General features: G+C 43.6%; 1 protein-coding gene across 3 annotated transcripts in view; it reads right to left on the reverse strand.

The window, feature by feature from the left end:
- The window catches only part of FAM219A (family with sequence similarity 219 member A), a 103,089-nt gene that overhangs the window by 43,421 nt on the left and 37,288 nt on the right, over positions 1 to 22,380 (reverse strand). For all 3 annotated transcript variants that reach the window (XM_042804449.1, XM_042804447.1, XM_042804446.1), the window contains exon 2: positions 1,909 to 2,008. In XM_042804449.1, the coding sequence (XP_042660383.1) occupies positions 1,909 to 2,008 (100 nt within the window). The remainder of the gene's footprint in view (positions 1 to 1,908; positions 2,009 to 22,380) is intronic.

The following is a 22,380-nucleotide window of genomic DNA, read 5'->3' on the forward strand; positions in this document are numbered from 1 at the left end:
TCAAAGTCATTAACGAACACATAAATGAAATGACTGAGAACTCCATTAGCAATGTCTTTTCTTCTGATACTTTCTCCTTCAACACTACCTGATGTGATTTGAATTCCTGGGTTTCTCCATCTACTGTCTTTCCTAAAGCACTTAGTTTATAAAACTGAGTTTTGTTACAGATCTATCTCAAATTACCTTTTTATTTAATTTGCATGAATTGAACTTGTTAACCCTGAATCCAAATCTATTTCCTATGATCAGATCTTCCATAAAGTCCTGATGATTTATCAAAGCCAAATCCAAAATAGCACCATTTCCTGTCACATTAGCGAATCTCTGGAGGGTATTTTTATTGCCTAGAAATGCAAGAATATCTCAGACTTACCAATAATAGCATCAATGGCTCTCCAACCTGATTCCTGATGTTAAATTGTCCAAAACAACTATTGCAGTAGTAATTATCTCTCTAATAACATTACAGAACTCTCTTGGCAGTGAAAAACAATCCTTGTGGCATATGGCATGCTGGTAGTGATAATCTTTTACCAAACTGTGAGTCATGCTGTCATTAACACATACTGCTGCTCCCTGCATTTTCCTAAAAAGCAGACATTGGTTTTTAGAGTGTTAATGACTGCTACTGCAGGACAGATCTACTGCACTTGCCCATATCCCATATCAGTTGCTCAGGGTCCTCCGCTTTGCTGCATAATCTTGCCGTGTTTCCATATCCAACTTTCTGTCTTCTCCTTCTTAGTTACTCTTTCAGTGAGATCTTGCCTATTTAATGACTTTATTTTCATTTGCCGTTTACTGGTCTACTCTGTGACCAGATTTGTCTGATTATTCAATTTACCACATACTCAGACAGAACCCTGAGATTTCACAAGAGCTCCCCAGCCTTTTCCTGGTGTTTCTTTAAGGTTCCTCTTATAAATGAAGCCAACACTAGTGTTTGCAGCTGTACTGCAGGTCCTTGGACAAAACCAATTTATTGAGAACATCTCTTCATAATCACACACAAAGGCCCAAAATTTCCCTAATCTTCTTCAAACCTTAGCTGTCTGCTGACCTTCCCTATCACCCACCTAGTAGGGGCCAAAGCTATATTCCAGAGAACGTGTGAGCACCCACTTCTTTCAGAGCCTTCTCCAACACGGCATAGTCACCCTCAATCAGCTCCAGCAGCATCCTCTCAATACCATTTGTTCTGTGTCAATGCCATTTGTTCTGATGTGAAGAACAACCAGGGGGCTGCTTCCCGCTCCTATTGGGAAATTTTCCAGACTTAGATTCCCATTCTTTATCCATTCTCTGAGCAAAAAGCACACTGCTCCTTAAAGCACACTGTTCCTTTGACTTGGATTGCTGTCCTCCTGTAAGCATCAGCCTTGTGAGGAAAGAGTGTATTCTGTTAATTGGATGCTTCTGCTTCTAGAACTTAAAGAACATTGCTCAGAAATAGCATGTGTATTTGTATGCTAACCTTTACAGACCTACAAGCCCTCCATCTCACAGTAACACAGCTCTATCTTTTCCTGGTAGCGGCTCAAGACTCTGATCTTCTCCCTTTTGCTTTCAGTTATTCTGTCTTCTCTTCTTTTTACAGTCCCTCTATATTATCTTCACTCTTTATCTGGCCAAGCCTTGATCTTAGCTTGATAAAAATCTGTAGGTTTAAAAAGATATGCCTTCCTTTCAAGGCATAGCTTCCTCCCTCTACCACAGCCCAAGATACAGGGTCCTTACATGTCTGTAGGTCAGTTCCCTCAGCAGCAGATTCACAACGATAAAACTCCTCTGTGAGTTGTTTCAGCTGAGCTGGCATTCTCAGCCACATGCATGGAGATCTGCATACAATCACCGTATTTCAAACCTTGGATTCAGCCTTTTCACTCTCCATCATCAAAGACTCACCTAATTTCACTTGAAGTGGGGACGGCTTATAGTTCATGGCTACAGTCTCTCCCTCTCTTGTATCACAATCTCTGTCCGAAATAGATGCAGCTGTTGGATCCTGTTAAGAAAGAAAAGGAAACAAAACAGAATGGTTTAGCTAAAAGTTATGCAGTCTCTTCTCTAACTGGCTATTAGGCGAGTCTATTCCCACCTGCATTCAGAGGGAGCAGAGAACATGCCAGCGTTTGGAACAGCTGAAACCCAGGGCAAACCACAGAATCTTGGAAGCACATTTAGTATGCTAAAAGTACCTCTGGAAACACCAGATTTCAACATCGGACTTATATGATGGATGATACTGGGAATGTAATGTGGAGGGTGGGTCATCAGTTCAAATTCAGCCTGGGCTGGCAGTAGTCCCAAGCCATTTTCATGTAATGACTCTTTGGGTTGTTGTATGAAATGCATTTAGTTTCAGCTGAATTCCAAGTGAAACAGTCAACCTCATGATTAAAACTAAAAACTTCATGACCAGCTCTGTGTTAAAATCCAGCTCTGAAAGAATGAAGACTAAATGAATAGCAGAATTTGATTTCTGGTTCCTCTTGGGAGAGGAATGAAGAAGCTTGTACTTCCGATACTGAACCTATTTTGTGTCTAACTGGAAAGATTTAATTTCAGTATCTGTCAGCACAGCACCTTTCACTGTCACTGAAATCCCCCCAAAAACCAAAGCTCCCCGAACAATGAGTCCTCTCCATCACGTCTGCTGCAGACAACCTAATCCAGGTAGTGTTGTATTCTATGGTATAGCACATCAAAGGAATCAGAGAGACACAAACTACCAATTCAGGCAGTTCTACCACTGCTAAAAATATTTAAAGTCCTTTCACAGCAAACTTTAAACCTGCTGGAACTACATCTACTTGGCACTATAGTGAAAATTAAAACTGGTTTTCAAACATTCACTTTTTCCCACCTAGAAGCTGGAAAATAAATTAAACATGCATATACATATACATATATGTGTATGTAAATTTGGATTTATAATAGGTAGTGCTGCACAGGGAAAACAAAAATCCAACATTAGGTCCAGCATCTGAAGAAACCATCACTTTGTAAGAAATGGAACAAAACATCAGAAACTAAATACTAGAAAATACCATTCCAAACTGGTGATTTGATATAGTCCATCTCGTAGTTTCTGGAGTTTGTGTTCTGTACACAATTTCTTATAAAAATGAAACTCATCAATGGCACTGACACGTGTATGCAAGGCAGAGTCACTGAGTTTCAAAGCAAGGTACCATCGCTCTTTGCTCTCAGTAAAAAAATCACTTGGTGAGCCACTACCCCTTCTTCCCCCATACCTGCTTTCTCTCTGCATTGCACGTTAGTTCTTTTTAATACATTGTGCTTATGAGATAAAATGTGATTCTTAAATTAGGTTCTATCTTCATAGAAACTGGTCAAATAACATATATAGGGTTACAATGTTTTATCGAAATTCTAAATTCTGCTTCTTGCACCATCCAGCAGACTTTGACAGGACTTCAAATGGATGGTGCTTACAAGACCTTGCATTCAATGACATTAAATAGGTAATGCTGAACCATATGCAATTTCTTCTGCTTTCCTATAATGCAGTCACTGCTGCACTTGTCCTCTAATGCAGCAGTCTAATGACTGGTTAAAAAGGTTAGAGCAGATTGCAAACAAAAAGCCGGCCCCCAGAACTTAGTTAGGCATAAATGATGAATCACATGCATTTTAGGTTCAAAATCCTACTTTAATAAGTACACTAAAAGACAAAATACTGCAATTGAATGGCAAAAATACAGCAGTTGAAATTAAATGAAGCTAAACGTGAAGTGGTACACAGAAGAAAAAAAATCCCAACTTTAAAAATGAAAATGATGAGCTGTAGCTAGCTACTGTCACACAAAGAAGAGATTTCAGATGACAGGTTCCATTAGATGACCAGCTAGACAGACCAGGACTCTTCAGCCAGGGAGAGACAACAGACAGGGGCTCTGGGAGAAGTCTAAATTATTCTGAGTGGGGTGAGAAGGTGAATAGAGATCAGCTACCCCTTATTTTCTACAAGCATAAGAAACCAAGTGGCAGTTTGCAGCAGCTGGAAACAAACTCCATACTTCTCCATAGAGCTGATGATGTGCTGCTGTGGATGCTAAAAGGGGCACGGGAAAGGGTGAGAAAAATGAATTGAATGAACATCAATCAAATACAAAAGCACTGCTTCTGGCTCAGGCTGCCTGTAGGCACAGATGGCTGGAGGGAGGGAACCAGGGAGGCATCACTGCCGGATCACCCTGTTCTTGTCCTCTGGGTGACATGACACAGGAATAGGTGAGACCTTTAATCTGACTTGAAATATTTATCTTTATTTCCTGTGTCAGAACCTATTCTATGATCTCAACCAAAGACCAGTTCTTGTTCTATCCCAGGATTGGTCTCAGACATACCCTGATGAAGGGGCACAGAGGAATCACAAAGCACCAGCAGAGCCCGGGTGACCATCTCTGCGTGCGCAGGCCAGCCCTGCTCCCTCCAGAGAGCAAAATGGATCCAAATGGAAACCAAGCTGGGCCAGAGACAGTGTCCCCAGTGCCAGCAGGTATCTATCTGTGGCCCAGGAGTGCCGAGGTGCTGGTATCTGTCACTTCATATACATTCTGCAGCAACGCACAGGGCTCCATAGTAACAACTCTGGCTGCAAGAATGACGGCATTCCCACGGCAGCTCGCCTGCAGCTGCTTCTTTGCACGAACACACTTTGCTTCTGTGCATACTGAATGGGTGCATTGCTCTCTCTGTCGCTCATCCACCCAGAGAAAAATTTACTTGACTAATTTGCCTTTTGCTTGTGAATGCCTATGAGCACACCGAGACTCACTGCAGGCTTTCGCTACTGGAATTCACTTGGCGATTTTGTCCTTTTTTACAAGTCTCCCTAAATCAATGCATTCAGCTCTGGCCCCAGTATCAAAATCTGAGCTACACGGTGTGACCAGTCCCAGGCCAGATGATGTGATTTTTCTCTGCTTGCTGAGGTGAACACAACACTCACAATCAAAAGGCAAGTGTCAAGATGTGGCTGTAGGGGCTTTAAATGGCTATGGGGATTTAATATATTTAAGGAATTTTTTGATCCTGAAGCCTCTTTATGTGTTCATTCCTAGGGAAAAAATATATTCAATTAGGCTGCTGCATGAATGTTTGTCTGGGGCCAGAGTTTAATCAAAGTTTTCTCCCCACATGCTCACAGCTTAGTTGGGCATTCATAACAACAGCATTCAAATGGTGTGATGGTTCCTTATTAGTTTGTTTTTTTTCTATAGGCTCAACACAATGGAACTTGAAAACTGCCCTCCTGCTAAGTATAGCCCTGTCCTACAGTGTGTGTACCATGTGCCATTTCTGAACATCAGAAATTAGTCCAAGTGAACCTTTATGGAGCAGGAGTGCTGTGAATCCTTGCTATGCAGGGGCACAGAAAGAAGCTGAAACCACTTTAAACTAAAATCAGGGGTTTAAGGAAGACAGTATGCTCAGAAGGGTTTTTATTCTTTCTCTTTTTTTAAATCTTGCCTTTCCTTTCTGCAGTTCTTAGCAAGAAGCACAACATCTGCCATAACACCCCAGGTCAATAGCATTTTTGTTCTTACTGTCCACCTCTTCCAGTAACCCACAATAACTATGGGGGGCTCCAAACAGCCAGCAAACTGTGCAGTTACACCCTGAGCAACGGAGCTAGGTGCCACGTATAAACACACCCTTGTAGCATCTTGGAAAATGCAGCTTTCTTTGCCTTCCTTCACAGTCAACACTTCTGACACCTTGTAAGCTTAACAAGCCTCTGCTTTTCACTCTGCAAATCCTCTGGGACTCCAGTGCATGTGGAAGGGAATAGGCACACACTGTTTCTGTGGCCTTCAGCTGCCCTTTAAAAACAAAGCTGAGATGTCTCTATCTGCCCACCCTTTCCAATTCTAAAAATCAGTCATTTTTACAACCCTAAGAAAACGTTCTCCACTCTGCTGTCTGTGGAAAATTCTATGATCATTAAAGCAGCTCTGTCTTTTGATAAAAGCAGAGAAGCATGATTGCCCTTACCCACTAATCTCAAGGAAAGAACCAATATACAGGGCTTTATCCACCATTTTTCTCCATAATTCAGAAGCTTTGGTCTGATCATCATCAGCTGAATCAGTATGATCTGACTGCTCAGGATTATCATCCAGCTACCTTTGTCTCTCTCCTGTACCCACTAATGATATGCTTGCTCTCTTCTGTTCAACTTAAAGATGCTGGAAGTCTCAGTATCAACATGTGTGTGACAGCCTACAGCAAGCACTTGCAGCTCTGCAGATTCCTGCTTTCTGAAGCTGCCCATGTGGATCACATGCTGCAAATAAATGCTAACAGAAAGAACAAACGCAAATGTTCTCCTTCTTTTCCACATCAAACATTGAGTCTGGAAAATTTTATAGATGTTCTGTGCACAAGAGACTGACTTAGTGAATAGAAGAACAAGTGAGAAACCACACGCACCCCAAATACAGGGGATACATGTAGATCACCGGGAAGTTTCTATCATTCCCATGTTGTCATCCCAGGCTCTCAGGCCAGGACATTGGTCCTGCAAATAAATATTTATGCCTTCAGCCTCTCTGCTCTGGGAACAGACAATCCTGTGCTGTTTGCAGGTTCACTCTGCCTCAACCTGTACTACACTAGGTTAACCTGAGAAATGCAGCTGTGGGCAGCAGACATCTGGAGAGGGAACTCTGATGTGCACAGGTGGGTAGGTAAAAGCACGAGCTTACAATATTTTGGACAACAGATCTCTGCAGCCTCTAGATATCACTACAATACTGACATGAAATATCTATGAATATAAAGTGCTTAAAAAAAACCACCAGGAACAAAAGCACTGGGAACCAAGATGCGCATACTCTGTCTGTGTAAGAAACAGCATAAAAGGAGAGGCTCAAAGGCTGTCAGATTTATAGTGGATCAAGCTGAATCCACCATATAGATGAACAATGGTCAGTAATGGCATGTTAGGCAAGAGAAAGGAAAGCATCACAGAGGGATATACAGCAGGAATGGAACTTGCAAACCTCACAAAAGACTCATGCTCTCCTCTGCATCCCTCAGGCTTCAGCTTAAGCATACAGCTTTGGAGCCCATTATTTGAAGGAAGATGTAATCCTCTCAGCAGTCCTATAGATAAAAGCTAGAAGCTACAACCATCCAAGATCACTGTAAGAATGGAGTTGTGCAGAAGAGAAAGGGGAAGACTAAAGAGGGATTCAGTAGCTGTCCTCAGATACAGAAAGGGCTGTCACAGAGAAAAAGGGAGTAATTTTTTTTTTCATGTTTCTGATCACCAGAATAAGATACAATTACCTTAAATTGCAGAAGGGTTGCAAGGAAATATCAAAGAAAACTGTAGAAGGCTAAAGAGCTGTACAGTTGCCTGATGAAGTTGCAGAATTGCTGCTGCAAGCCTGGGTTAGAAACCAATTTGTCACACAGGAAGTCAACAGAGCTGATCTGGTTTTGGGGCAACCTGACCCAGATTTGCTGCAAGCTAAGATCCCTGATCTTTTTAGGTTCATTTCCTCCATCTGTCTTAAGAGGAGAGCAGCCTTCTTCTAAGCCAGCCTCATTCAGGCAGAACACCAGTTTATCCTAGGAACAAGAGGTTCTCCAAACTCCCCTACCCACTGCCAAGGACCATGGCTGGCCTTCACCTTCCCTCTGGGCGAGCTGAAGAAAACCATCTTTTTTCTAAGTCTCATATATTGAAGGAACTCCAGAAACATGCGGTGACCAGAGCAGAAGGCTCACAGGAAGGCACGGTTGTCACTTTTCATCAATATGTGCATGCTGCTGGATCCAGAGCACTAACCGCTCATCTCAGCATCCACACCTTGTACTAAAGTGAAAATAAATGGCATTTGGGTGACACAGCGACTGATGCATCGAAATACATTCTGACAGCTACTGACTCAGTTTCAGTAAAGCAATAAACAACAACTGTTTACTGACTTCCCACTGGCTCTGCCAATGGGCCAATTACAACATTGCTGTTTTCCTTTTCTGAGCAACTGCTGAACAGATCTTATGTAATAGTAGCAATTTAGGCCGGCAATATCCACTATAAGATTCAGATTTTGAATCTGATTCATTTATAACTGTAAGACAATCTGGTATTTGAAGACATTTTTTTCTGCAATTGAAAAGCCAGTAGTGTTAATATTGCTACATGATTAAAACCTCAAGTCATGTTAATTAAATTGAACCAGAACATCACTGAAATGACTTTTTACTGTGTATACCTGCAGTCAGGGTAGGTCAACTCACTGTCAGGTAATGAGAAGTTTGGATCTTTGCTTTGTTTCAGACAGGGGCAGAAGAGAAGTGACAGTCTGCCTGTGTGTGCCGCAGTGCTTGTGCTGAAATGCTCTGTCAAAGCCCCACCATGAAGGGTCTGCCCGACTGCCACATTCAAGCTGAACAAAATGCAGCAAACAGAAAGGCGTAAGCTGTGGAAAGGGAACAAGATGTTTCAGAGGTCTGTTTTCCTAATCAAAAATGACATTTGCAGCACAGGGAAGAAAGTCTCTTTTTTTAGATGATGAGGTATGACTAATCCTGGGAGTCTATGGTAACAGAGGAAGCACCAATTCAGTAAGTAGACCAAATACTTTGGGAAAACAACTGAGGGACAAGGAAGAAAAATGGGAGTAATTACATGATTTCTGTTAGATTTCCTTCTGAGAAACAAGAAGCAGAAGTGGCCCCCAGTCCTTTCCTTTCAATCATAATTGAGTACATTTAACACCATATTTCCCTGCAGGCTCTTCTCACGCACATAAGCCAACACTACTATCACACACATTTATAAGTTTGGTATCTTGTGCTAACTTTACATGACTTAAATTGTATCATTAACATTGTAAATTAGAGAAATGTCACACTGCAAGTGTGCATTTGCACACCACAGCACCTGCCAAGCAGATGGCATGCAATAACTATTTAAAACCAGCTCTTAACAGAGGTATGTTTTCAGGATACTTCAAGACCAAAACACCTCCTTCCTTGTAAAGGATATATACATGAGAACATTACACCTTTCCTTTTGTACTTCCGATTATACAGCCACAGATCTGAGGTGCAACATGAGACATATGAGTATTTAAGGCAATAAAACATCACAAATTCCTTGGTAACTATTGTAAGAGTCAGTTGGCACCTGGCCAAACCAGGATCTCAAAAACCCTGAAGCAACTTTACAACTGCTCTTTAAACCTTGACTCATGAGGGAGGATACCCTCAAAATGATTAAAAATTGATAAAAATGTCAATGCCAGGATCATGGTGTGTTTGGAGAATGGAGGCAGGAACAGGAGCCCGGGCTCTTGGCTACATGCTATAGCCAGATCCTACAGAAAATTGCACTGTTCTGCACAGTCCTAGTGCTGCCCATAAGGGACCACAGTAGGATCTTGTAGTGACTGAATTAACGTTCGTTGGTTAGTGTTTAGAGATTCTTTCAAAGTTATGTCCCATCTTTACTCCTTCAAGGCTTTAAAGGAGGCTCATCAAGAGGAAAAGTCTATTTTCAAAGAGAGTTGAATTTTCCACCTGAAATGAAGATGACCAGAGACTCTCCCATGTGGTGGAGAAGCACTGTGCTTCCTTCCCATGGACAACCCCAACACCTGGAGAAACTGACTGGGAATAACAAGTGGTGCCATTACTGCTGAAATGTCAGGTCCGTGGGCATATACAGAATGGTTTACAGATCCTCTCGGCATGCAGCTAGCCAGTTCCAGCTGTACATGAAAGACAAGATCAAAGTTTGCCTGAAGGAAACACTAAAAATGTTGGCTGGTTCTGGCAGATACTGCAGAAATGATATCTTTTGACAAAAATGTCCCAGCAGAATACAAATGAAAGTAGGAGAGTCCTGTTCCAGTGATGTAAGTTCCCTCCAACATCCTGGAGATCGGATAATTGTTTTCATAGGCCATGGACTGGATCCAGTGTGGCAAATACAATGTCACTAAGCTTTCAGAGCCTCTGGCTGTAAGAACAATAGTAGGAAAAGCTGTGACGGCTCCACATCCATACCTTTCATCAGGCCAAGGTCTCCAATCAGTGGTTCAATGTCACAGCTATTACTAGCATACCTCTGGGGCCAGTTGTTCTTTTCCAGTTAACAGTTAAAACCTTTTTTTTTAAGAAAGACAGCTGATTCTTACAGGTTCAACTCCTATAAGTGTGAGATGAATAAGGTCTTGCTTTTTGCTCCTGGAGTATCCCTGGCACCCTTAATCCATTCCCTCAGATCCTTTTCTGAGCTGTTTGATTTCTTCTGTTCACTTCTTCGCCAACAATCATTATTCATTCTGCCTTTCTCCTGTACCCAGTAAATTTTCCTTCTCCCAGAGGGGAGGGGTGTCTGGCTCTGCCGGCTCTCTGACTGAGATCTCAAGTCAACAAGGAAACCCACACAATGGACAATGCCACCCGCTGAGTGTCAGCTTGATGTCAGATGTTTCTGGAATGAAAATGAGATCTGTGCAGACTGCAGAACTTTTTTTCAGCCTCTGGATTCATGCTGAAACCACAGGCTGCCCTCTCCATTGCACACCCACTTCATATTTGACTGGTCTGTTGCCTTCAAACCAAGGCACCCTAAGCAAGGTGTCTGCTGTCTATACAAGCTTAGTTTCTATGCCTGCACTTTCCTCAGCCTGCACTCACAACCAAGGGTATGGATGGATCTTGTAAGTGCTTTCAGCAAGGAATCACTGCATCTTCCTTCAGGTACTCAGTCAAAACTGTCTTGGGAAAGAGTTAAAGTCATCAGCATAGAAATCTCAAGAACTCAGCACCCTGCTTTCTAGGGAAGCTGAAGATCTGGGAACGCTGCATAGCAAATGTAGAGGGAAGAGTGAATATTTATGCATTTGTCCAAGATCAAAGCTACCTCTGGCCCCAGGAAGGAGGGATGCTGAGAAAACTGAGGAAAGGCGACAGGCTGTCAGCAAGATCCAAACAAAGTCCTGAAAAAGTCATGTGGGGACCCACCCTCTGGGATGGAGGTTTCAAGATATTTCTCAGGCATACTAACGGATGGCATTCAAAGCTCTTTAACCAATCTAAAAACATAAGCTCTCCCAACACAACCCAAAAAATGAACAGCTGCCCAAGGCTCACACACCAAGCATATCTATCACGCTGAAGACAGGTGAGGATCTCAGCAGTGGACACCAGTTTAGCCTGGATGGAGCAAGGGACTCTGCCACAGCCCATGCTTTCATACCCACCCAGTGCTGCCTCCTGACCCCACAACCCGGGCTGATGGGTTCAGCCAGGATCTTGGCGGGTAACACTATTGGCTTTGAGAGGGCAGCACAGGGCAGGCAGGACTGCTCTTGCCCTCATCTCGTCATGCTCAGTGTGGCCACTAGTCCAAAGTCTTCAGTGCTTTGTCATGAGCACAGCCTGAGATGTCACTTGACCATCCTGCAAAGGTGGATCCCAGCATCAAAACCTTGCCGGTTTCCCTCCACTAATAGAAAAACAAAGCCACCAAGCTGAATGCTCAGCAGCCCTTTTCTCTTTAGCACACCACTTTCAACTTGTCCCAAGAGATGGAGAGCTCAATCATCAGATTTCCATATTTATAAGGAGTTTCTCTTTAGCCAAGCTTGTGACAGAAATAACCCCAGCAAACATGTCTGAGGGGTGGGGATGTGAAAGCCAAGGGAGATCTCAAGTTGCTCACTACCTTGGCATAGCTTTCCAGCCCTGTGTGAGAAATTGTGAGGGCACAAATCATTTCGGATTCTAAAATAGGAGCTCGCCTCGCCCCCGCCCCCCACGCTTATGTCTCCGTGACTAATTAGCATCTGAGGGGATACAGATTCTCCTCTGATAAAGAGCTGTTTGGCTCCCTTCTCCCCTGACGCATTTGTATTAGAAATATCCTCATTATGTGACTAATCAGGGAAGCTGAGACAAAGGCACAGAAGCCGACTTAAAAGGAAATTGCTGATTTTTATAAACATGGTTTACAAATTATTGTCTCCAAAGGGCAGGGATACTTCTTCCACTCCTGATCCTGAAAAAAAAAAGTGCAAAATTGAGGCCTCTGAAGAAAAAATTATTTTTATTCCCAGAAGTGGCAGCTTTTATCATTTACCCTATTTGTTAAACTTGCTCCCAATTCCTTGGTTATTGAAGAGCTGCAGTCTATGAACTGTAAAGGTGCTGGAGAGGCTGCCAGCCCCACACTGCCTGCTGGGGCTGGGCTCAGCAAGGTGGCTGACAGCCCTAGTGCTGCCAGACAGAAAATGGCAAGCCTGGTTAGTGTTTTACCACGTTGAGCTTAAAAGTCAGGGGCACCAAAAATGCCAGCCGCATTCCTGGCCATCCCTTGAGAGTGTCTGAAGATATTTAGTGCTGTTATCTTTCATGTAGCACAGAGGGCTGAACAAAGACTGTCGAGTACTTTAAATTTTGAGGTAAACTGGGCTTGGCAGGAACTTACTGAAATAAAGGCAAGTAGACACCATTTAGCAGCACAAGGGGAGCATTTTTATAGGAAAATTTGTTTCCCCTCTGTGCTCTCTGCAATGGAGCGGGTGTCTATTTGGCTCCAGCTTGTGTTCTCTGCCCCCCTTCAACAGCAGCAGAAAGAGATATCAGGCCACACAGCTTTCACCTCGCTTTTCCTTCGAAGGAAGACCCTTTATCAGCCGAAATCAAGCCATCTTTCCCCAGCCTCCTTCGAGGAGCTGCAAGAGGTTGTGGAGCACGGGAGGAAAGACCACATGAGGTGGGAACAGGAGGTTGAGGGAGCTCATTGCACGCACAAAAAGCCAAACCAGATCCCTGGTTGAGCTGGGAAGGGAGATGAAAGGGTCACCACAGCATCAGTGCTTCCTGGGACAGGCTCAGGCACACACACACCAGCTCTTGTTCTTTAGTCAGCATCCTCCAGGCTGCTGCTCCTTCTGCTGTGGAGACACAGACTGGTCCCAAAGCCCTGCAGTGAGGCTCCCAAAGGCCTTGCTGGAAGGCAGACTGCTGTGAGCCATGGAAGGTTTTGCCTGCTTTCCCTACTGAGGGTGAGTGCCCAGATCTTTGCATTTTGACTGTTTTTTTCACTTCTGGGGTGAAATTTTGCATTCTGGACATTTCTCTGAACCTGATTTGAAATCCATATATATATTTATATATAATTTTATATACATTTTTTTTGTTGTTGGGGTGGAATGCTGAGAAGATATTTTGTCACTGTGAGCCCTCCCCTCTAAGTGATATCCCATTCACCATCTGCAGTCCAAGGCTGAGCTGATGAGGGCAGGGGTCTGGCAGGGTACGAGCAGGGAGGGAAAGTAGGGTCTGCCAGGAGGACTAGAGCTGACTGGAGAAGGGGTTGGGGGAAACAGACTGGATGGGTAGGCAGGAGCGGAAATGTGAATGGCTGATATTCCTATAAGAACAGGTTCAAGAAGACCAGGAAGAGACAGGACAGGGACAGTGAAAGGCAGTCAGGGTTAGGGGTTAGAAGCACTAGAGGACATAATTGTCAGACATCTGCAACATGATGCATCTCTGTGCTCCGCCAGGGCTTGCGCACATGAAGGACAACAATCAACCATTGCTGTGACCTCCCCAGCTGGTCCCAGACTACCTTTGAGTGAATCTTCAGAAGCCTTCTTGCAATGAAGGTATTTAGGAACCCAGCTGGCTCTGTGGCCTGAACTCAGCTAAGGCTGGTGGCACGGAACAATGTGCTCAGATGGCCCAGAGCCATGCTGGTGCTGCTATGCCAGACCATGCTGGGGTTTCCTTATAGTACGTGTTCCTCAGTTAAAACTGCAGGGAAACTGACATTAGAAAAAAAACCCAGCAGGACTGGTTTGCCAAGCTCTGAAATACAGCTACTGCAGCCTTATTTGAGCCCCTGCAAACTATGTGCTACAAAACAGTCTTTAATGACATACTCGTGTCAACACTTCCCCTCAGTAATTCAGGAGCTAGCATGGACCTACACTGGAGATGAATCAGGGTTATGCAAGGAAGGAACAGAATCCCAAGTACATGATTTCTTACAGAAGTTGCAAGTCATGCAGGCAAGAGGGAAGCAGAGTGCACATGAGGAAAGATGACCTTGGGGTTATACAACATGGGGCTGTCCTTCAAGAACTGGGACCTCTGTGCTTTTACATGAAATGTGCCAAGTCTCTAAAACCAGATTTCCCACAAAGGGTCACTAATAAGGTCGTCCTTCTCTGCTGGGGTCCTGGATCACAGCCCTGCAGTATGATATGATGAGTGCTTACAAATGCTACCAAAGTGCGTGGGAGCTGCACTTTAAGTAGGTAAAAAGGTATGAATCAGGAGCGGGGAAAAATCATCAGGCAATAGGTATGTTGCACTGAAAACCCCAAACAATCTTCTGGCCTAAATCAGTCTCTGCCTGAAGCCCTTATCTGTCCAGTCAGAAGATCATGAGAAAGAGGGAAGGGATTTTGAAAGCACTAGGGGCATCTGGTAAGGCTACCTAATCCATCCCCTTACCTAGCAGTAGGGCCGCAGAGATGGACAAGGACTTTTTGAAGTGCTCAGACATGATCTGTCATGACAAATGCCATGGACTAGCCCACAAAATTACTTACTTGGCCATTTGAGGAATTCTGATTTTATGCCTTTCTTCATCTTGCATGTGCATGGCTTGGCCATGTCTTTCTTCACCCAGCAGACCTATCCTTCCCTGTGACACACTGGTGTGTCTCACAACCCTATTTGCAACTGCCGGTCTCAGTCCAGCCATGATTGGGACAACGTGCTGAATAACAACAAACTCTCTTCTGTTTGTGAAGGGGCAGCAATGCCAACAGCCAATGCTCCCATCTTGTATGCAAGCCCTCAATTTATTACCCCGTTTACACCTTTCTTTTTTCTTTTCTTCCATCCTGCTGACCTTCAGATCTAGTCTGTTTACTGACCACTCACTCATCACATGCTCCAGAGGTGCTGTTCCAGCCTGCAGCTTCTCACGCTCACAACAGTGTGTTCCGCACTCTGGCTTCATTTACCCACAACCATCCTTCTAGTCTGAAGGTCAGTTTACAGTTTTGCTAACCACCAATTTCTCGTTCCCACAGCAACCCTGCCAGTTTCCTTGCCAGCATCACCCCGCTGCCTGTACAGCCGTTTTCCACTGAGAGCTGGGAGAGTGGGAGCACTCAGTGAAGGAACAGCAAGGGAAATATAATAAATCAGAGCCGTAGCACCAATCTTTACCCTGATCTTACCAAAGGCCTGTGCTTATTCACCACAAATGAGGTAAGAAACCTCTTTCAGGATGATCTGGCATTTGGGGAAGTTCCCTTTCAAGCCCCAGAAACAAGAAGGCTGCCAGAGGTACTGAAAAAAGAATGCCTACTCTTTTTCATACTGTTCATTTTCACTTTCGTGTAGAACCCTGCATCCTCCTCATCCATTAACTGGTGTCTTGTGCCAGTAGGTCCATAAACTGTAGGAATGCATTTGCATCCCAGGCTCTTCCCCTCACCCCACTGACTCAGCTTTGGGATCTGCGTTTTTCAGTCACACTAAGTCCTTAATATCTTGTGTTCTGGAGTAGGACTTTGGGTATCTACTAGCCTCTTATCTCTTTTTTCTACATCCTTGGTTATTCTTCTCTTCCTAGTATGCCTCCTACTATTTGCTTCTTTGAGAAGAAACAATCCCAGTTTCACTGCTTCTTTCTGTCGTGGTTTGAGCCCTGAGGGCAACTGAGCACCCTGCAGATGTTCACTCACCTCTTCCACTCCTCAGGAATGGGAAGGAGAAAATTAAGTAGAAATGGCTAAGGAATCCAACTATGGACAGGGAGGGGTGGCTCACCCATTATGGTCACGGGCAAAAGACAGACTTGTTAGGAGAAGAAAAGAAAATATCACTTTAATTCAAACACTAACAAAAACAATACTTAACGGACAAGGTGAGACAGTGAGAAGTGACAGCATGTCCAAAAACACCTCCTCCGACCCTTCCCTTCTCCCCGGGCTCAGCTCTGCTCCCCATCTCTCCCCCTCCTCCCCCAGCGGCGCAGGGGGCAGGGGATGGGGGTCACAGTCAGCTCCTGCTCCTTCCTTCTCGGGAGGTGGGGGAACACCACACATCCCTCCCCTGCTCCCCGGGGCTCCCCTCTCACTGCAGACAGTCCTCCACCAACCTCCTCCAGCGTGATCCCTCCCCACGGGCCGCAGCAGCTCCCGAGCTGCTCTGGAGTGGGTCCCCCCCGCGTGTTGCAGTCCTCCCAGCGCCGAACCACAACAGCGGGAGCCGCTTCTCCCCTCAGAGTCCCGGCTTGCTTTAAGCACAGCCTCCTGCCCTGGCGTGGGCTCCTCCACTGGCTTCATGTCAGGCTCCGCTCCACTGTGGACCTCCACGAGTGGCAGGCGGGCAGCCCTGCCATCTCACCATGGGACACAGGGGTCTCTGCTGCAGCACACCTTCCCCCTTTTCTTCTGCTGACCTGGGTGTCTGTCCTTCTTGCAACTCCTCCTCACAAAACACCACCTCCTCTCAGGATCCCCTTCTTAAATAAATTATTGCTGAAGTGCAACCACCATTGCTAATTGGCTTGGCACTGGCCAGAGGTGGGTCTGACTTGGAGCTGGGGGAGCTTTTGAGGAGCTTCTCACAGGGGGTCCCTTCTGTAGTCCCGTCTCCCATTACCAAAACACCATGCCACAGAAACCAGCACACTTTCTTTCTTGTCACAGCACCAAGCTCTTCCTGATTCCACAATATCCTTTTTAGGTCAGGCGATCAGAAACACACACCATGTCCCAGGCAACGTACTACTGATCTAGAATGGCTTCACAGTTTTTTGTCTGCATTTTAATTTCCCTGAACTTTTGTTTGCCTTTTTGTCTCTGTCACCACACTGCACAGATGGCTTCATTCGTGTTCCCTGCTGTGACGTTATTTTCCCTGAGTCTCAGCTTTTCTACCCTCCTTCTCATCTTTCAAAGTGTTTTTGCAGGAGAGGTCTGAACCATTATCCTCTATTTTATATTTGGGAAAACCGAAATACAGAGAAGTGAAGCTGCCCAACACAGGAGCAGCAAAGCTGGATGCTCTGCCAGGGTTCTTTCCCCTGCAACAAGAGCATCTTCATAAATGCATTTCCACCGAATACATTTCGTAGCATGCAGCAGAAAGCAATAAGTACCAATATTATACTTCAAACTACACTGCAGGGGAAAAAAAAGTGGTCAGGAGCTGCAGTTCCAGGAATATATTACAGTCCTGAAAAGTGGTCCCTTCCTGCAAGCATCTGATATTAAGCAGAAAATTACATAAACAAATCACAAGACTCACAGGCCAGACCGTTCCCCAGACATTTTAAAGGTTGGTCTCAGCATACAGGCTTATTTCCTCATCTTATCATCTTCCTTTTCCAGCAAAATGTTTTTCCAGAATTGCCTTGTGAATGGCTTCATGCTCTTTGCTCAGTTAATTTTCTCAGGAACTTACTCTTTTCTTATTATCATCAAGACTACTATAATTCAGACTGAACATCCCAATGTTTCATTGATGTCACACATCTGTGATCAATGTAGAATTGCCTCTCTACCAATCTTTTACATCTGACAATTTCTTCTCCCTATGAGTCTCACTCACGTAAGGAGCTTGCAATTAAAAGGGGAAGAGCAACACATGATCTTAAAAAGTAAATAAAAAATGCACAACTTTCCTCCTCAGGTACCTTCTCAGTTGTAAGTTTGGAGGCTAACTCCATGTTTGCATCTGCTTCTTTTGCTGTGCACAGTGTGTACAGAAAGGTGGAGACTATATAAGAGTCAACAAAAAGAACGGTATCTTCTGCAAGGATTTCAATTTGCTTTGTAGGTTGCCTATAGAATTAATATAAAAGGAAGCATTAAGAAGACCTCTTATTACCACTGAAGCCTTTTAGCTTAATGAGGATGGCTTAGACCATACATTCAGATCCAGGAGAGATGGTTCACATAAAGTTTATGTAGAAAAGGTCCCTTGAGTCTGGTTCTACCTCTTTGTCTCCATAGCTTTCAATTAACACTGTGGGTGGGCACTGAAACACTTTCAGCTCATTATTCTCTTTTCAAATACTGGTGGACATAATATACTTAGCTGAAACAGCCCATTGTTGATTTTTTAAATTCCATTATCGTTAAGAAGACAGGCATGGGAAAGAGATAGTTTTCTTTACCTACTAGTTCCATCTTTTGCAGGGTAGAAGCAGCTTTGTGCATTAATGTAAGGTTTGTAACATCTGTGCTGCCGGAAAAAAGCTATCTGAAATGTAAATCTTCAGAGCAATGGTAGATTGAAGCTGAACTCAGGCACTTGACTTATGGAGGCACAAATCAGGAACGTTGCTGGCTCAAATATCCAGAAGCCTCCGAATGAAATAAAAAATGGTAAATAAATTGTGGTGTCTCTGGGTGATCATTCTCATTATCTGGCTATACGAGATAACAAGAGTATCACTGAAGAAAGATTGCCATTAGCTGCTAATTGAAGGCACTTTCAGAAAGTGCTGCTTAAACCTTGAAAGATTGACTGTCTTTCCAACTGCTACCTAATGTGTATGTTAGAGCTATATTAAAGCAGTCTCACTAGGTCCCTGACCCCAGCACCATGGCTCAGACAGAGTTTCCGATGCTTTAGATTAAATTAGTGTTTTAAAAAGCTCATCTACATATAGACTAACCCCTAGGCATATCTTCAGCATCCTTTGCTGCATACAGATTTATCTAATGATGTTCATGTTGTACAAACACAAGATACCTAAGTGCATTGTAATGACCTTCAAAAGAGGCAGCAGAGCCCTGGCCCATTACAATGTATAATCACATAATGTACCAACAACACAAATCATAACAATTAGCCTGTAAGATAAGTGCAGCTATCTCAGGACATGATTTTAGGTTCACTTGCTCTTTACTGCTTTTTCACATACCTTCTTTAGCTCTTACCATCTTCCTCTCCTAATTCCCAGACCTCTTATTTTCACTCACTAATGGGAACCCATTTGTCTTAAAGAGGGTCTCCTGTCAAGATAATAATTCCTGGGTGAGACATCTCACTTCCCATGAAGCAGACAGCCTCTACCCTACCTGTAACCTGTGCTCTAACCTAGCAAAACTCGAAGGCTTTCAATTTACTTTAAACTGGTTAAAATTTCCATATAAAGTTCTTCTCTGTCTCTACAATTGTTCAAGCAAAAATCCATCTTGTACCTACTTTACCTCTAAAGCAATATTTTCAATCAAAGCTACAGGACCATCTATCATATCTGGAAATTGAGTATCACTACAAGAGGTTGTGTAAAGTGCCTGTAGATCCACACCTTTTAATCGAGGGGTGTGATGTGGGATGATCTTGAGACAGCACACAGAGGTGGGTGGCCTGAGCCCAAGAGAACAGGGTCATGGAAACAGAAATAGGGTCACAGCCAGAAAACACCCAGAACAACCCAAGTGGTTCATCTATGCTAGAGAGATCAACAATTTCATTGTAATCTGTGTTTCCTCCAGTTTGCACAGCCAGTAGGACAGCAGGATAAATAAATGCTAAGAATGACATTAAGACTGCGTTATGTTTAGTCACAGGATAGCTGGTGTACATCTACCATGCCTCTATCTGTTTTTTATGCTTCCACTTCTGCAGTATTTGCAAACATCTGAAGCAGAACAATAATCAACACTGAGTATACACCTGTGCTTATAGAGGGAAAGGTAATTCATTTGAATTTCCCACCCCTGTCATTTCAGAAGAAATAGTTCACAAGAAGCTGTGAACTATTTCCTGTTTGTAGGAGAGCTAATAGACTTTAACACAGCAAAATTAAATTATTCTGATCTTACATATGTAAAATCCCTGCAGAATTGCTTTGAGCAGAAATGGATATTAAATTGCACAAACAGTGCAGTTTAGGGCCATTTACTCCAACTGCTCCAAGGACTTTTCAGATATAACTACTCCCCCAGCTATAATGGGGCAGGGTTCAGGGAGTTTGTGACTGCTTTTGAAGTTTCCAAAACCATCTGTATGGCTGAACTCCAGTTTGAGCTGCTAGTTCTCAGGTCCAGCTTTTTACATCAATCAAATTATGGAGGTAACTGCCTCCTGCCATCATATCCACCATAATCCTGAGGTGCTGACAGTGACCCATGCACAGAGACAATGTGTGGCATCTTAATTATACAGGAGCCGTGCCAAACAGATTTTTATTTACAACCATGCCCAGCACCTTGAATCCAGACACTCCTGCTCATTCTGCATAAACATTTTGGTAATTGTTCTATATTTCCATCGCACTGGTGGGTATCCAATTGTATTAACACGCCATGTTTTAAATCCAGGAATGAAAAGTACACCATGTAGAACAGAGACTAGTACTGTGGTTCATAGAGAGCCAAGACGTATCTCACAAAAGCATAGCCATGTGGAGAACACAGATGCTGAAGCTGAACTCTTTCCCCACTTCAGTTTAACTCTTCACTGACTCTACTCCCTGCTGCACCCAGCCACAGTTGTACTGTGTGGCTTCTCCTGAAGAATGTAATTTCACAAAGGCCTCCAGAAGTAGCCTAGGTCTCATATCATCAATACAGTTTACAGGAGGTAATTATCACAGTGAAGGTGTTTTCTTATGAGAGAAGAATCCAACCCACTAACAATCAGCAAATAGGGTTTCTTATTGAGCTCCTGACAAGAGGACCTTCTGCTCCTTCTGTCAGTGTGACTCCTTGAGAGTTCTACCTGCAGATGACTGATACAGACTAGAGTATGGAAAATCACTTTCCAGTCACATCCCCACAAAGAGCATGAACTAATAGAGACAGGTGAACACAAAACAGTATATGATAATGACTTGAATCAGGACCTCAGCTATTCAGAAACTTTTACTACAAATGCAATGCATTTCCCCTTCAACCACAGTTGACTGCCAGGCTGACAAGTCATTCACCCACAAACTGTGACATTTGCTGGCAATATGTTTTTGTATTTCTTCCCTCACTTACAACAGCACAGTTCAGCTGGCAGTACAGGCTGGCATGCTGCTTTTTGCTTGAAAGAGGGGGTATGGCTCTTATGGCAGCATAGGCTGCCTTAACATCTGATCGTCTCCTCTTCAAAGCTGTGGTGCTCACCAGCCCAGAGAGCCTGAGCATCTGCTGCAACCCCTGCAGGGACGCAGTGAGGTTGAGATCACACCACTCCGTGCACATGCATCCAGCCCAGCTCTTACTGCTGGAGCCATGTCCTCAAAGACAGCATCCAGTTCTGTGAAGCCACTGCAGCTGGGCTACGCTGACTCACAGATTCTGCTGGCACAGCAAAGGGGGGGAGTTGGTGCATCTCATGCCTTATTCAAGATGACTGTCACAAAAACACTGCAGGTGAAAAAAAATAAGAGTCTCTAAGCATGAGAATCCTACATCTGTTTAAGTCCATGAGGTAAGTGTCCACACATCTCTGCAATATGAAGATTCATCCCTGCTTCCGAAGTGGAAGATTATATTTTATCTGAGCAAGCTTGGTATTTTATATGAAAATATCTTCTTTTTAGCAAACTTTCCTCAGTTGACACAATGATGGAAATAAAGTTTCAAGGTTTAAAACAAGCGTCTTTGACAAAATTGCACTCAGTACCTCCCTTGTAAAACCATTTCCAGCTGGAGGAACTTTACATTTCCATTCAGATCTCTCTAGCTGAAGATGCTGCACCAGTGCTGAGATTTAAGAAAAGAAGTCAATACTTTTGTTCCCTCATTTTAAAAGAAACATTTTAAAGGGGAGAGGGACAAGACTTCAATGCAGAATTACTGGAGTAACACTATACTTACACTGCAATGAAAATAGCAAAGTCTTACTTGAGCCCTGCCAAGATATCAGGATTTAAGATCAAAATACAAGCCACACCAGGATGGAAGAGGCTGCTTTCATCTCAGCCAGTGTGAGAGCCATCTGTTAAGAGATTCACTTATGTTGTTGGAGTAACAATTCCACAGCTGTTCTCCATGAATTAAAAAGAAAGTACAAATCTGAAATAATTGTTTGTATTTCAGAAAATGGTTAAGGAGACTATTTCATTTTTCTGCATTTCAAAACAATACAAGAAGGGAGATGCCACTGGCAAACTCCTTTCTCAGGAGAAAATAGGAAAGCACATCACTTTAATCCAAAATGTATCAGTGGTCTTCTACATTTTATAACCCAAGGAATTTCATTTAACACACATTATATTCTGTAACAGATCATTTGTTAACTGCACTAAGGTACTGATCCCTGTCTGCTAATTATACCTCCCAAACAAACTACAGATACATTCACAATTGAAGACCCTGAATATTATGTGTTACCTGC

Source organism: Tyto alba, unplaced genomic scaffold, assembly GCF_018691265.1.
Source record: "Tyto alba isolate M040663 unplaced genomic scaffold, T.alba_DEE_v4.0 Super-Scaffold_42, whole genome shotgun sequence".
In the NCBI taxonomy this organism is placed as follows: Eukaryota; Metazoa; Chordata; class Aves; order Strigiformes; family Tytonidae; genus Tyto; species Tyto alba.